A 17,066-nucleotide genomic window follows, 5' to 3' on the forward strand; every position below is an offset into this window, starting at 1 on the left:
GTACATATTTAAAATGATTAAAAAAGTACTGGAATACATCTACTATATATTTATTAAATATACAGAACAGGAAAGAAGTTTGGACACACTTTCTCCTTCAATGTGTGTTCTTTATGTTCATGACTATTTACATTGTAGATAGTCACATCAAAACTATCAATCAACACATGTGGAGTTATGGACTTCACAAAAAAAAGGTGAAATCACTGAAAACATGTTTTATATTCTAGTTCATGTTTTATATTCTAGTCCAGGGGTCACCAACACCAGGTCGCCCGTAAGAGTCGCCCGCTGGCCTGTTCTAAAAATAGCTCAAATAGCAGCACTTACCAGTGAGCTGCCTCTATTTTTTAAATTGTATTTATTTACTAGCAAGCTGGTCTCACTTTGCTCGACATTTTTAATTCTAAGAGAGACAAAACTCAAATAGAATTTGAAAATCCAAGAAAATATTTGAAAGACTTGATCTTCACTTGTTTAAATATATTCATTTATTTTTTTACTTTATAATAAATACATTTTAATTTAATTCTTCATTTTAGCTTCTGTTTTTTCGACGAAGAATATTTGTGAAATATTTCTTCAAACATGATTAAAATTCCCAAAAAATATTCTGGCAAATCTAGAAAATGTATACAATCAAATTTAAATCTTATTTCAAAGTCTTTTGAATTTCTTTTAAAAGTTTGGTTCACAAAAATCTAGAAGAAATAATGATTTGTCTTTGTTAGAAATATAGCTTGGTCCAATTAGTTATATATTCTAACAAAGTGCAGAATGGGTTTTAACTTATTTAAAACATGTCATCAAAATTCTAAAAAAAATATCTTAATCAGGAAAAATGACTAATGATGTTCCATAAATTATTTTTTTCTTTTTTTAAAAAGATTCAAATTAGCTATTTTTTCTCTTCTTTTTATTGGTTGAATTTTTAATTTCAAAGATAAACTTTGTTTCAAATTTTAATTTAAATTTTTTTCCTGTTTTCTCCTCTTTTAAACCGTTCAAGTGTTTTTTTTTCATAATTTATTCTCTACAAAAAACCTTCAGTAGAAGGAAAGAAAATGTACGACGGAATGACAGACAGAAATACACTTTTTTTTTGTATATTTATCTGTTTCTATAAACATTTATTGTGAGAAATCATTGAGATGATCAGTGTTTTTGTGGCAATTTATTGAAGTGTGTATCAAACTGGTAGCCCTTCACATGAATCAGTACCCAAGAATAGGTCTTGCTTTCAAAAAGGTTGCTGACCCCTGTTCTAGATTCTTCAAAATAGTCACCTTTTGCTCTGATGACTGCTTTGCACACACTTGGCATTCTCTCCATGAGCTTCAAGAGGTAGTCACCTCAAATGGTCTTCACTTCACAGGTGTGCTTGAAGCTCATGGAGAGAATGCCAAGAGTGTGCAAAGGGTGGCTATTTTGAAGAAACTAGAATACAAAACATGTTTTCAGTTGTTTCACCTTTTTTTTTTATTAACTCCACATTTGGATGCAAATTATTTCTCTTTTGTGGCGCAGGCCACAGTAATAAGATAGCTGCCACACCTTCAAAATAAAGGTTTTCTATATGAAAACTAATGAAAGTAATATAATGTACTTTAACCCCCAGAAGAAATCACAAAAACGCCATTTTTATCTCTTATTGCTGATTTTATGCTAACAAATGTCACAATTGTGAATTGGGGCGGCATAGCTCGGTTGGTAGAGTGGCCGTGGCAGCAACTTGAGGGTTGCAGGTTCGATTCCCGCTTGTGCCATCCTAGTCACTGCCGTTGTGTCCTTGGGCAAGACACTTTACCCACCTGCTCCCAGTGCCACCCACACTGCTTTAAATGTAACTTAGATATTGGGTTTCACTATGTAAAGCGCTTTGAGTCACTAGAGAAAAGCGCTATATAAATATAATTCACTTCACTTCACAATTGAAGAGTTAATCACCTGCTGGCCCTGCAAGGAAACGGATTCAAAACATGTCTTGCTTTAAAGCAAATTAAATTAGTTTTAAAATGTTATTTTAATTGTTCTTTCTTTACATCAATCAAGTAGATATTTCAAGTGATAAAACATTCCCACTTAAAAGAAGAAATACAGTATACATTTGTTGAATATATATATATATATATATATATATATATATATATATATATATATACACACAGTTTTTTATACAGTAAAGCAATGGTTTTTTTAACTAAACATTTTAAAATGGTTCTTTAAAGCATTCAAGTGAATATTTAAAATGGTGGAAAAACAAAAGTACAGATATATATATTTATGAAACATTGAAATTAATGGAGATGCTTTAAAGCAATCAAGTACATATTTAAGAGGAAAAACAAATCAAGAAGTTTTTACATTACAGAAATTAAATTAGTTAAAACATTTTTTAACTGGTTATTTAAAGGAATCAAGTCTTTATTTAAAATGAAATTAGGAAAACTATTTTTAATCAAATCAAAAGCAATGGATGTCGAGCGGGTCTAACATGATACTGTGAAAGTTCTATGAAAGTTCATAGAAAATACTATAAAAGTTCATTTAAAATATAGTTAATTGTTAAATAGCTAAAAGTTAATTAAAATATGTATTACAGTATATATTAAATAAACATACATACATACATATATATAACATAATGAAAACAATGGAGAATAAAAAAAATGAGCAATGGACTTTATTTTATCCGTTTATTTTTTGTATTTTAATTTGTATTTATTTCTTACAATATGAATTGAATCAAGATATTAGAACGTTATTAAAGGACATAATATGAGCTACAAGAGAAAGGTTAACAAAAAAAAACATTGCGATGCTGTGGAAATGAACTGTTTGTCATTTTAAATGCATTATTAATTATTATCATTATTTCATTCTAAGTGCATTACCCAGAATGGCCAGCAGGTCGCGCCAGTGAGCATCCAGCCATGCATCGTCTTCATCTTCATCATCTTCTTCTTCTTCTTCACGGCGGTGGACGTCAAAGTTGGAGGAAATAAGACACGACGAGAGCTGAAAAGAACTTTTAAAATCCGCTTTTTTTTGGGTCTTATTTTGTGACGAGAGTCTTTTGGGAGCAGCCGGCGGCGTTGAAGCCTGCTCGGGCACAGCAGGGTGACGTCAGCCGGGGACGCCGTCAAGCGTCCACGACGTCAAGTGTCCACGACGTCAAGTGTCCACGACGTCAAGTGTCCACGACGTCAAGTGTCCAGGACGTCAGCCGGGGACGCCGTCAAGCGTCCACGACGTCAAGTGTCCACGACGTCAAGTGTCCACGCCGTCAAGTGTCCACGACGTCAAGTGTCCACGACGTCAAGTGTCCACGACGTCAAGTGTCCAGGACGTCAAGTGTCCAGGACGTCAAGTGTCCACGACGTCAAGTGTCCAGGACGTCAAGTGTCCAGGACGCCGTCAAGTGTCCAGGACGCCGTCAAGTGTCCAGGACGCCGTCAAGTGTCCAGGACGCCGTCAAGTGTCCAGGACGCCGATGGACGCGGCGTGTGGAAGTTGAACTTTGACCTCTGTCTGCGGAGAAATGATGCGCGGGGTTAACTTGCTAAGTCGAGGTTTGCAAAAAAAAATGCGTCGTTTTCCGTCCGAGATTTGAACTGAAAGTAGTCTTCTGGTTCCAGACTAGCAAAGACTTTCATTTGTTCTAAAAGTTAGCGCAGGTGCTAGCGTGGAGGACTCGTGACATCTCCTCGCGTGGGAGGTCAAAGGTCAGAGGCGGGAAGACAATTAGAGATGTCAAAGGTGAGCTGCTCGCTTGCGGTGACGTCATTAGTCCGGAGTCGACGTGCCGTGTGTGCGAGTTTGAAGCCGCTTTAAAAGTGCTGGAGGTTTGGACGCCCAGGATGAGCCTGCAGGGTCCTCACCTGCTGCTCCACTGGCTCTCCGAGCTCCACCTGGCCCGCTACCTGGAGGCCTTCCTGGACAACGGCTACGACGACCTGGAGGTCTGCAAGCAGATCGGAGCGCCCGACCTGGACGCCATCGGGGTCGGCGTGGAGGTCCACAGACTCCGGCTTCTGGACGCCGTGCAGAGGCTGAAGGACGCGGACGAGGAGAAGAAGAAAGTCCCGGGCTTCTACTTCACCTTGGAACCTGCTGAGGGTCACCTGGGGAGCCTGCAGGGGTCAGGAAGACCACACCGGCCGGCCTGTCCCGAAAACCACCACCTGAGACTCACGGACTGTAAAGACTTTGTGACTTCTCCCCAACTCAAACTGAAGGTCCTCATCGGGGACAAAGTGGCCAAGGATGGAATCCACCTGGGAGAAGATCCGTACGCCCGCCAGGTAGGAAGACTTTGCACCTTCTCCCCACTTTTGCTCGCCAAAAGTAAAAACACATTTTTGCAAGTAGAAAAAACTATAAGCAAGTAAAATAAGTATTGATTTAATTATAAAAACATTTTTTTTCTGTTAAAAAAAAGATTACAAAACGTGTAAATAAATAAAGATATTTTCTCAAATTAAAACACGATTTGCAAGTAAAACAATATTCTTCAATTCAAAAAAAACAATTCGAAAGTTAAAACAATTATTCAACTTAAAACAATTCACAAGTTTAAAAAATATATATATTTTTCTTCCATTTAAAAACAATTCACAAGTAAAAAAAAAAAATTCTATTTAAAAAACGATTCACACGTAAAAAAAAAATTTTTTTTAAATTGTTAATACAAACTATTTTCTCAAATTAAAAGTAAAAGGATATTCTTCAATAAAAAAAAAGATTTAAAAGTTAAACAATACAAGTTAAAACAATTTTCTTCAGTTTGCAAGTTAAAAAAATAAAATCTGCAAGTAAAAAAAACAAATTTCTTCAATTAAAAAAATAATTAGTAGTATTCCAGTAGTCCTTCCTAGCGACTTGCTGCTTCATTTTATTAAAGGAGGAAAAAACAAAAAACAAACAGTTATTTTTCGTTTGGTCAAAGTGGAGGCATGTTTCTCATCAAGATACTTTTACAATATTTTAGTTCAACACTATTTGGACAATACTTGCAACGTAAACATTATTTATGCATAAACGATGGTTACTCAGTATTTGTTCAAGTAAAGTGGTGTTATAACTACAACACAATATCAACGGATTTGGACGATATTTTCTAGATTTTTGCAAGATGATCAAACAATATTTGTACGACTTTTGCATCACAGCTTTACAATATTTGGATCATATTTTGCATTATAGTTGTACGATATTTGAACAATCTGTCGTTTTTTTCTAGGTTAATACATATGGAGGTGTTGAAAACGCCATGTAAAATCGCTAATGCAAAATCCGTAGAATGTCAATAGCTAATGTATATTAGCATCAAGCTAGCATATTTTTTGGGGGGGGAGTAGCCGTGCTTATGTTTTTTTTTGAGTCAATTTCTTTGTTGGTATTGTAAAATGCTAAATTGCCCCCCAAAAAATATAAATACCGGATTCCAGTAGCCCTCCTTAGCAACATGCTGCTTCTTTTATTATAGGGAAAAAACACTTATTTTTCGTTTGGTCAAAGGGCGGGCATGTTTCTCATCATGATACTTTTACAATATTTGGAAAATATTTTAGTTAAATGCTATTCGGACAATATTTGCAATGTATACATTATTCATGCACAAACGATAATTACTCAGTATTTGTTCAAGTAAAGCGGTGTTATAGGTACTCACGGTATCAACGGATATTGACGATATTTTCTAGAATTTTGCAAGATGATCGTACAATAATTGGATCATATTTTGCATTATAGTTGTACGATATTTGAACAATCTGTCGTTTTTTTCTAGGTTAATACATATGGAGGTGTTGAAAACGCCATGTAAAATCGCTAATGCAAAATCCGTAGAATGTCAATAGCTAATGTATATTAGCATCAAGCTAGCATATTTTTTTTTTGGGGGGGGAGAGTAGCCTTACTTACGTTTTTTGAGTCAATTTCTTTGTTGGCAATGTAAATTGCAAAATTGCCGAAAAAAATACAAATACCGGATTCCAGTAGCCCTCCTTAGCAACATGCTGCTTCTTTTATTATAGGGGGAAAAAAACACTTATTTTTCGTTTGGTCAAAGGGCAGGCATGTTTTTCGTCATGATACTTTTACAATATTTGAACAATATTTTAGTTAAATGCTATTCAGACAATATTTGCAATGTATACATTATTCATGCACAAACGATAATTACTCAGTATTTGTTCAAGTAAAGCGGTGTTATAGGTACTCACGGTATCAACGGATATGGACGATATTTTCTAGAATTTTGCAAGATGATCGTACAATAATTGGATCATATTTTGCATTATAGTTGTACGATATTTGAACAATCTGTCGTTTTTTTCTAGGTTAATACATATGGAGGTGTTGAAAACGCCATGTAAAATCGCTAATGCAAAATCCGTAGAATGTCAATAGCTAATGTATATTAGCATCAAGTTAGCATTTTTGGGGGGGGGGAGAAAGTGTAGCCTTACTTAGGTTTTTTGAATCAATTTCTTTGTTGGCAATGTAAATTGCAAAATTGCCCAAAAAAATACAAATACCGGATTCCAGTAGCCCTCCTTAGCAACATGCTGCTTCTTTTATTATAGGGGGAAAAAACACTTATTTTTCGGTTGGTCAAAGGGCAGGCATGTTTCTCATCATGGTACTTTTACAATATTTGAACAATATTTTAGTTAAATGCTATTCAGACAATATTTGCAATGTATACATTATTCATGCACAAACGATAATTACTCAGTATTTGTTCAAGTAAAGCGGTGTTATAGGTACTCACGGTATCAACAGATTTGGACGATATTTTCTAGAATTTTGCAAGATGATCGTACAATAATTGGATCATATTTTGCATGTACGATATTTGAACAATCTGTCGTTTTTTTCTAGGTTAATACATATGGAGGTGTTGAAAACGCCATGTAAAATCGCTAATGCAAAATCCGTAGAATGTCAATAGCTAATCTATATTAGCATCAAGTTAGCATTTTTTTTGGGGGGGGGGAGAAAGTGTAGCCTTACTTATGTTTTTTTGAGTCAATTTCTTTGTTGGCAATGTAAATTGCAAAATTGCCCAAAAAAATACAAATCCCGGATTCCAGTAGCCCTCCTTAGCAACATGCTGCTTCTTTTATTATAGGGGGAAAAACATTAAATTTAACATTAAAAAGTTAAATGCTATTCAGACAATATTTGCAATGTATACATTATTCATGCACAAACGATAATTACTCAGTATTTGTTCAAGTAAAGCGGTGTTATAGTTACTCACGGTATCAACGGATATGGACGATATTTTCTAGAATTTTGCAAGATGATCGTACAATAATTGGATCATATTTAGCATTATAGTTGTACGATATTTGTGCAATCTGTCCTTGTGGCTTGTGCAGCCCTTTGAGACACTTGAGCGTTATATGGATAAACCTTGATTGATTGAGTGAATGATGACTTCACGTATAAGAACATCCACGATTGGTTGCTTGTTCAGTTTGCTGCCACAAATGTCACAGCAGGCCATGATGCATTGTGGGAAGGAGCCAGGCTGCACTCCCAGCATCTAAATATATCTCCTATAAGTTGCAGTGTTGTAAAATATTAAGTGTCCCTATTTTATATGCCGGCTGCTGCCAGCTAACGTTGCAGTTAGGCGGCACGCCGGCGGGCAATTAACGTCAGGCTCCGCCTCCCTGCCTCCATTTAACCACATGCATCATTCAGAGGGAAGGCTGCAGGTAAATAAAAGCGATCATACGAGCGCTAAAGTAAAGCGAGTCCACCTCCGTCTGCCATCATTGTTGTTGTCACTTTCTTGTTGGAATGTACCAGAAATAAACCGAACTTTGACCCAATGAAAAATAAGTAGTTTTTTTTTTTCTACCAACCCTGTTTCCATATGAGTTGGGAATTTGTGTTAGATGTAAATATAAACAGAATACAATGATTTGCAAATCCTTTTCAAGCCATATTCAGTTGAATATGCTACAAAGACAACATATTTGATGTTCAAACTCATAAACTTTATTTTTTTTTGCAATATTAATTAACTTAGAATTTCATGGCTGCAACACGTGCCAAAGTAGTTGGGAAAGGGCATGTTCACCACTGTGTTACATCACCTTTTTTTTTAACAACACTCAATAAACGTTTGGGAACTGAGGAAACTAATTGTTGAAGCTTTGAAAGTGGAATTCTTTCCCATTCTTGTTTTATGTAGAGCTTCAGTCCTTCAACAGTCCGGGGTCTCCGCTGTCCTATTTTACGCTTCATAATGCGCCACACATTTTCCATGGGAGACAGGTCTGGACTGCAGGCGGGCCAGGAAAGTACCCGCACTCTTTTTTCTTTTTACAAAGCCACGCTGTTGTAACACGTGCTGAATGTGGCTTGGCATTGTCTTACTGAAATAAGCAGGGGCGTCCATGAAAAAGACGGCGCTTAGATGGCAGCATATGTTGTTCCAAAACCTGTACGTACCTTTTAGCATTAATGGTGCCTTTACAAATGTGTAAGTTACCCATGCCGTGGGCACTAATGCACCCCCATACCATCACACATGCTGGCTTTTGAGCTTTACGTCGATAACAGTCTGGATGGTTGCTACTCCTTTGGTCTGGATGACACCATGTGGAATATTTCCAAAAACAGTTTGAAATGTGGACTCGTCAGACCACAGAACACTTTTCCACTTTGCATCAGTCCATCTTAGATGATCTCGGGCCCAGAGAAGCCGGCGGCGTTTCTGGATGTTGTTGATAAATGTTTTTCGCTTTGCATTGTAGAGCTTTAACTTGCACTTACAGATGTAGCGACCAACTGTATTTAGTGACAGTGGTTTTCTGAAGTGTTCCTGAGCCCATGTGGTGATATCCTTTAGAGATTGATGTTGTTTTTTGATACAGTGCCGTCTGAGGGATGGAAGGTCACGGTCATTCACTGTTGGTTTCCGGCCATGCCGCTTACGTGGAGTGATTTCTCCAGATTGTCTGAACCTTTTGATGATATTATGGAGCGTAGATGTTGAAATCCCTAAATTTCTTGCAATGTCACTTTGAGAAAGGTTGTTCTTAAACTGTTTGACTATTTGCTCACACAGTTGTGGACAAAGGGGTGTACCTCGCCCCATCCTTTCTTGTGAAAGACTCAGCATTTTTCATGGAAGCTGTTTTTATAGCCAATCATGGCACCCACCTGTTCCCAATTAGCCTGCACACCTGTGGGATGTTCCAAATAAGTGTTTGATGAGCATTCCTCAACTTTATCAGTATTTATTGCCATCTTTCCCAACTTCGTTGTCACGTGTTGCTGGCATCAAATTCTAAAATTAATGATTATTTTCATAAAAAATAAATAAATGTTTATGAGTTTGAACATGAAATATGTTGTCTTTGTAGCATATTCAACAGAATATGGCTTGAAAAGGATTTGCAAATCATTGTATTCTGTTTATATTTACATCTAACACCATTTCCCAACTCATATGGAAACAGGGTTTGTATAATAAATGAAACAACATGTCACTAGGGAGGGCTACTGGAATCCGGTATTTTATTTATTTATTTTTGGGCAATTTTCAATGCCAACAAAGAAATGGACTCAAAAAAATGTAAGTAAGGCTCCACTTTCACCCCCCTAAAAAATTTGCTAGCTTGGTGCTAATATACGTTAGCTATTGGCGTTTTATGGATTTTGCATTAACAATTTTACATGTATTAATGAAAACTACAACTAAGATGCACCAGCAAAGCAAATATGCTTGGTAGAAAACGCTCAAACGTAAAGAAGGGTTCGCTCTTTCAAAATGTGCTAGCCTGATGCTAATATACATTAGATTTGCCATAGACGGGCTATTATTAGCGATTTCACATGGTGATTTTAACACCTACAAATTTGCTAACGAAAAAAATCTACAACAATCGTGTGTGTTACAGTCCAACAGCTGGAGTTTAATAAGTACAAAACCTACAGTGGTGGTCTACATGACACTTATGGTTGCCCTCAGAGGGCCGCTTTTAACAGAGAATAATACACAGTATGAATATAAATATCTTTATATAAAACGTGTATAATTGTCTCTTTTTTCACAAAACCAAATCTGTATTTCATCGTCATATTGGCAGTTTTGTGATTTTTGTTGTATTTTACCGTAATAGTTGCAGTTTTTTAAATTTATTTTGTATTTTACTGTAATATTTGCAGCTTTTTAATTTTTTTTTTTTTTACAGCATATAAGATAAAAAATACATGGAATTAAATTAAATGGAATTGAAAAACAGTACCACTGTTTTTTTTAACGTAAAAATCCGTGCAAGTTTATTATACTGTGAAATCAGCGGTTGTTGTGTTGTATTAATTAACAATGAAAGTGGATTTTACTGTAAAAAAAAAAATTTTATGGTAACATTTTTACATGAACAGTTTGTTGGATTCCTTTTTTTGAAATCATAAGTTGAGCAGATATTTTAGTATTTATCTTTATTTGAACAATAACCTTGTTTTAAAATGTACAATGATATAATATTTAGTTGTGTTATTAGAGATGATTAAAGTGTAAATATATGTCATTGTACATCTATTTTTGGAACACATTTATTAAGAAAAGATGAAAAACTTTATTAGCAGATATTATTTCCACACTTTCGGGCGCTTTTGGTAGCAATGTTATGTTGACTTAATAAACATTTCAGAGGCAGAGCAGATTATTTACATGTTGGTTTTAATCTCTTTCTTGCAGCAGATGGCTGAGAAGCTTTTCTTTGTGCAAACCAGCTACACCGGTCATATATATATATATATATATATATATACTTGCAGTGTGTACATATTACATATAGTTATGAAGGTAGTACATTATATATATTTCCTCATGTTTCATGACATCAGCAGAGATATAAAGACACCCTCGTGGTTTGACTGAAAGCCATAAAAAAACATATTTCACGTCCGGACTTGGCTTCATCGTCTTCTTCAATCTGGATTTTCGTCTTGTTTGTGCTGCTCTGTAACTGAGACCTGGTGGGACTGGACAGTGTCTCTGTAACTGAGACCTGGTGGGACTGGACAGTGTCTCTGTAACTGAGACCTGGTGGGACTGGACAGTCTCGTCCCTCAGAGAGCAGCAGTGAGGAGGTCAGTCGCTACATTGTGATGCTAACATGTGTCGGGTGTACTGTACTTACTGTACACTACTTCATGTCTTTTAATGGCACTTAGAAGACATTTTGGACTAACTGCAATGGAGCGATTGAGGCCTGCTTCATTCCCACGTGGAGATAGTTGCAGTTGTACTAACGTCTTGAAATAAAAGTTGTTAGATGAAAGATAAACGTGATTTAATTTTCGCTAAAAGTCTTAGATGATGAAAACCCGCTCGTCCAACAGACTTAATCTGATGTTTCAATTTAAAATCATTGTCGACACTATTATGTTAGATCCACTATGGACTGGACTCTCACTATTATGTTAGATCCACTATGGACTGGACTCTCACTATTATGTTAGATCCACTATGGACTGGACTCTCACTATTATGTTAGATCCACTATGGACTGGACTCTCACTATTATGTTAGATCCACTATGGACTGGACTCTCACTATTATGTTAGATCCACTATGGACTGGACTCTCACTATTATGTTAGATCCACTATGGACTGGACTCTCACTATTATGTTAGATCCACTATGGACTGGACTCTCACTATTATGTTAGATCCACTATGGACTGGACTCTCACTATTATGTTAGATCCACTATGGACTGGACTCTCACTATTATGTTAAATCCACTATGGACTGGACTCACACTATTATGTTAGATCCACTATGGACTGGACTCTCTCACTATTATGTTAGATCCACTATGGACTGGACTCTCACTATTATGTTAGATCCACTATGGACTGGACTCTCACTATTATGTTAGATCCACTATGGACTGGACTCTCACACTATTATGTTAGATCCACTATGGACTGGACTCTCACTATTATGTTAGATCCACTATGGACTGGACTCTCACTATTATGTTAGATCCACTATGGACTGGACTCTCACACTATTATGTTAGATCCACTATGGACTGGACTCTCACTATTATGTTAGATCCACTAGGGACTGGACTCTCTCACTATTATGTTAGATCCACTATGGACTGGACTCTCACACTATTATGTTAGATCCACTATGGACTGGACTCTCACTATTATGTTAGATCCACTATGGACTGGACTTACACTATTATGTTAGATCCACTATGGACTGGACTTTCACTATTATGTTAGATCCACTATGGACTGGACTCTCACTATTATGTTAGATCCACTATGGACTGGACTCTCACACTATTATGTTAGATCCACTATGGACTGGACTCTCACTATTATGTTAGATCCACTATGGACTGGACTCTCACTATTATGTTAGATCCACTATGGACTGGACTCACACTATTATGTTAGATCCACTATGGACTGGACTCTCACTATTATGTTAGATCCACTATGGACTGGACTCTCACTATTATGTTAGATCCACTATGGACTGGACTTTCACTATTATGTTAGATCCACTATGGACTGGACTCTCACGCTATTATGTTAGATCCACAATGGACTGGATTCTCACACTATTATGTTAGATCCACTATGGACTGGACTCTCACTATTATGTTAGATCCACTATGGACTGGACTCTCACTATTATGTTAGATCCACTATGGACTGGACTCTCACACTATTATGTTAGATCCACTATGGACTGGACTCTCACTATTATGTTAGATCCACTATGGACTGGACTCTCACTATTATGTTAGATCCACTATGGACTGGACTCTCACTATTATGTTAGATCCACTATGGACTGGACTTACACTATTATGTTAGATCCACTATGGACTGGACTTTCACTATTATGTTAGATCCACTATGGACTGGACTCTCACTATTATGTTAGATCCACTATGGACTGGACTCTCACACTATTATGTTAGATCCACTATGGACTGGACTCTCACTATTATGTTAGATCCACTAAGGACTGGACTCTCACTATTATGTTAGATCCACTATGGACTGGACTCTCACTATTATGTTAGATCCACTATGGACTGGACTCTCACACTATTATGTTTGATCCACTATGGACTGGACTCTCACACTATTATGTTAGATCCACTATGGACTGGACTCTCACTATTATGTTAGATCCACTATGGACTGGACTCTCACTATTATGTTAGATCCACTATGGACTGGACTCACACTATTATGTTAGATCCACTATGGACTGGACTCTCACTATTATGTTAGATCCACTATGGACTGGACTCTCACTATTATGTTAGATCCACTATGGACTGGACTTACACTATTATGTTAGATCCACTATGGACTGGACTTTCACTATTATGTTAGATCCACTATGGACTGGACTCTCACTATTATGTTAGATCCACTATGGACTGGACTCTCACACTATTATGTTAGATCCACTATGGACTGGACTCTCACTATTATGTTAGATCCACTATGGACTGGACTCTCACTATTATGTTAGATCCACTATGGACTGGACTCACACTATTATGTTAGATCCACTATGGACTGGACTCTCACTATTATGTTAGATCCACTATGGACTGGACTCTCACTATTATGTTAGATCCACTATGGACTGGACTTTCACTATTATGTTAGATCCACTATGGACTGGACTCTCACGCTATTATGTTAGATCCACAATGGACTGGATTCTCACACTATTATGTTAGATCCACTATGGACTGGACTCTCACTATTATGTTAGATCCACTATGGACTGGACTCTCACTATTATGTTAGATCCACTATGGACTGGACTCTCACACTATTATGTTAGATCCACTATGGACTGGACTCTCACTATTATGTTAGATCCACTATGGACTGGACTCTCACTATTATGTTAGATCCACTATGGACTGGACTCTCACTATTATGTTAGATCCACTATGGACTGGACTTACACTATTATGTTAGATCCACTATGGACTGGACTTTCACTATTATGTTAGATCCACTATGGACTGGACTCTCACTATTATGTTAGATCCACTATGGACTGGACTCTCACACTATTATGTTAGATCCACTATGGACTGGACTCTCACTATTATGTTAGATCCATTATGGACTGGACTCTCACTATTATGTTAGATCCACTATGGACCGGACTCTCACTATTATGTTAGATCCACTATGGACTGGACTCTCACTATTATGTTAGATCCACTATGGACTGGACTCTCACTATTATGTTAGATCCACTATGGACTGGACTCTCACACTATTATGTTAGATCCACTATGGACTGGACTCTCACTATTATGTTAGATCCATTATGGACTGGACTCTCACTATTATGTTAGATCCACTATGGACCGGACTCTCACTATTATGTTAGAGCCACTATGGACTGGACTCTCACACTATTATGTTAAATCCACTATGGACTGGACTCTCACTATTATTTTAGATCCATTATGGACTGGACTCTCACTATTATGTTGGATCCAATATGGACTGGACTCTCACTATTATGTTAGATCCACTATGGACTGGACTCTCACACTATTATGTTAGATCCACTATGGACTGGACTCTCACTATTATGTTAGATCCACTATGGACTGGACTTTCACTATTATGTTAGATCCACTATGGACTGGACTCTCACACTATTATGTTAGATCCACTATGGACTGGACTCTCACACTATTATGTTAGATCCACTATGGACTGGACTCTCACACTATTATGTTAGATCCACTATGGACTGGACTCTCACTATTATGTTAGATCCACTATGGACTGGACTTTCCCAATATTATGCTGGGGGGGTGTTCAACCACTTCTGCGGTCCTCTCCAAGGTTTCTCATAGTCATCCCACATTGTCAACCTCACCTTTTCACTTCCAAACATATTTCTGGGTGTTGTTGTCATGATCCGTGGGCCCGGATCATGTTTTGTTATTTTCGGTTAGTTTTGGACTCCCTTAGTTCCTGTTTGTGCACCTCTGGGTTTGTTTTGGTTTCCATGGGGATTAATTGGGTTCACCTGCCACCGGTTAGTGGTCGACACGCTCACTTGTTGTCGACCACTAATCAGAGAGCTATTTCTTCACCCCTCTTTGGTACTTTTGCGTTAGGACTAGATGTTTGGTACTGTTGCGTTAGGACTAGATGTTCCTCTAAGGGAATTTAAGTTGCGTTAGGACTAGATGTTCCTCTAAGGGAATTTAAGTCACTGGTCAATCCCAAGTCCTTTTGATGACACATACGCTGAGTTTAAATGATCACCCAGAACAGAATAGGTATATTGCAATTTATTCCAAAGCTTTGGAGAGACCAACCTAAAAACAACACATTCAAATCACGTCGCCAAGTGGATCTGAAAACATTACGGAAGCGCTGTGTTCTTCAAAATGTCCCTCGCCCCCCCCCCCCCCCCCCCCCCCCCCCCACCCCACCCCACCCTCCAGACCGAATCCGCTATTGTTCTCCTTAGCTGGACACAGGATGAGATAGGAAAAAAGGAGTATTGCTACTCCCTGCATGGTAGTCCACAGTGTGCCATCGGTCAAGATATGGAGAAAAGAGAGAAAGAGTAAGATGGAACACTAGCTATTTCAAATATGACTAGATATTGGGGTTCACTATGTAAAGCGCTTTGAGTCACTAGAGAAAAAGTGCTATATAAATATACTTCACTTCACTATAGAAAAGAAATAACCCTTAAATATGGATATATGTAGATATCTATCTCTGTCAGTACGTGTTGATTTTGAAGATTAAATCATCTTCCTTGTCCGGAGTGGTCCGTCTGCATCCCGAAGAAACAAACTCCGAAGTAAGCTGTGACCCCCACCACCCCATGACCCGGTTGGGGTTTGAACTCACAACCTACCCATGTCAGGGCGGACACTCTACAAGTGTGTATCAACTTTTGACCTGGACTGTACATGAATGAGGTAGATCCCCCTCCAGAAAAAGGTGTGGCCACCCCGGGTTTACATAATCCTGAGAGCGTAGGCCTGATTCAAGCATCTTTTATCCTCCACCGCATGTACACGTCCTTCATTAAAAGCATGTGGTCAGGAGTTTAAGAAAAGTATGTGGTGAAAGCAGACTATTGACGCAGACGTCATGGAGTGAAAGCGAGCCCTCGCTCTTAAGCAATGTTTACGATGTCGGGGCACGCCTGGCTAGCTGTGGTTAGCATCCATTAGCGGGCCGGCGATGAGATGACACACCCGTGACGGGCGGGGGGCTCGGTCCACTTGGACTCTGGAGGGTTGTTGGCCCCCTACTGTCAGCCTGTTCCTTGAGGCCCGTCTCCAACACACGTTTGGCCAAGATGACTCTAATGAAGGAAATCCTGAAGATGTTTGTTTGTCTCCCCTACTGGTTGGTGAAAGTAGAGATAAAAGTGTGCTCATAGAGTAGGGATGATGTCTGCCAGAGGATTACAGGGGACACTCTTAAGGAGATTAAAAGGTTGGACGGGAATCAAACATTTTTTTTCCCGACTTTAAAGCTGGCACAACTGACGGGGTTTTTACAGCAGAGGTGGACACATTTGTCCCGCAGACCAGCTACTTTCCAATCTACCTCCTTCATAAAGTCAGGTTCAAACGCAGATGACATCATTTCAACAGACAGGAAGCAAGGAATTAGGGACAGGATTCAATTCAGGCTGGGCAGCACGGCGGGACAGGGGTTAGTGCGTCTGCCTCACAATACGAAGGTCCTGGGTTTGAACCTGGGCTTGGGATCTTTCTGTGTGGAGTTTGCAAGTTCTCCCCGTGACTGCTGGGGTTCCCCTCCGGGATCTCTGGCTTCCAAAGACATGCACCTGGGGATAGGCCCCTCCCACCTCCAAAGACATGCATCTAGGGATAGGCCTCTCCCACCTCCAAAGACATGCACCTGGGGGTAGGCCCCTCCCACCTCCAAAGACATGCACCTGGGGATAGGCCCCTCTAACCTCCAAAGACATGCACCTGGGGATAGTCCCCTCCCACTTCCAA

The 17,066-nt window shown here is 38.4% G+C and overlaps 1 protein-coding gene across 3 annotated transcripts in view; it reads left to right on the forward strand.

Annotated features, from left to right (window-relative positions):
* The first annotated feature begins 2,958 nt into the window (after nucleotides 1-2,958).
* LOC133550184 (SAM and SH3 domain-containing protein 1-like) overlaps nucleotides 2,959-17,066 on the forward strand; it is a 68,064-nt gene continuing 53,956 nt past the window's right edge. For 2 of the 3 annotated variants that reach the window (XM_061896303.1, XM_061896305.1), the window contains exon 1: nucleotides 2,959-4,304. In XM_061896303.1, the coding sequence (XP_061752287.1) occupies nucleotides 3,861-4,304 (444 nt within the window). In that variant the 5' untranslated portion in view covers nucleotides 2,959-3,860. The remainder of the gene's footprint in view (nucleotides 4,305-17,066) is intronic. The other variant, XM_061896306.1, reaches the window with a different exon arrangement.

This window comes from Nerophis ophidion, linkage group LG03 (assembly GCF_033978795.1).
Source record: "Nerophis ophidion isolate RoL-2023_Sa linkage group LG03, RoL_Noph_v1.0, whole genome shotgun sequence".
Taxonomy (NCBI): domain Eukaryota; kingdom Metazoa; phylum Chordata; class Actinopteri; order Syngnathiformes; family Syngnathidae; genus Nerophis; species Nerophis ophidion.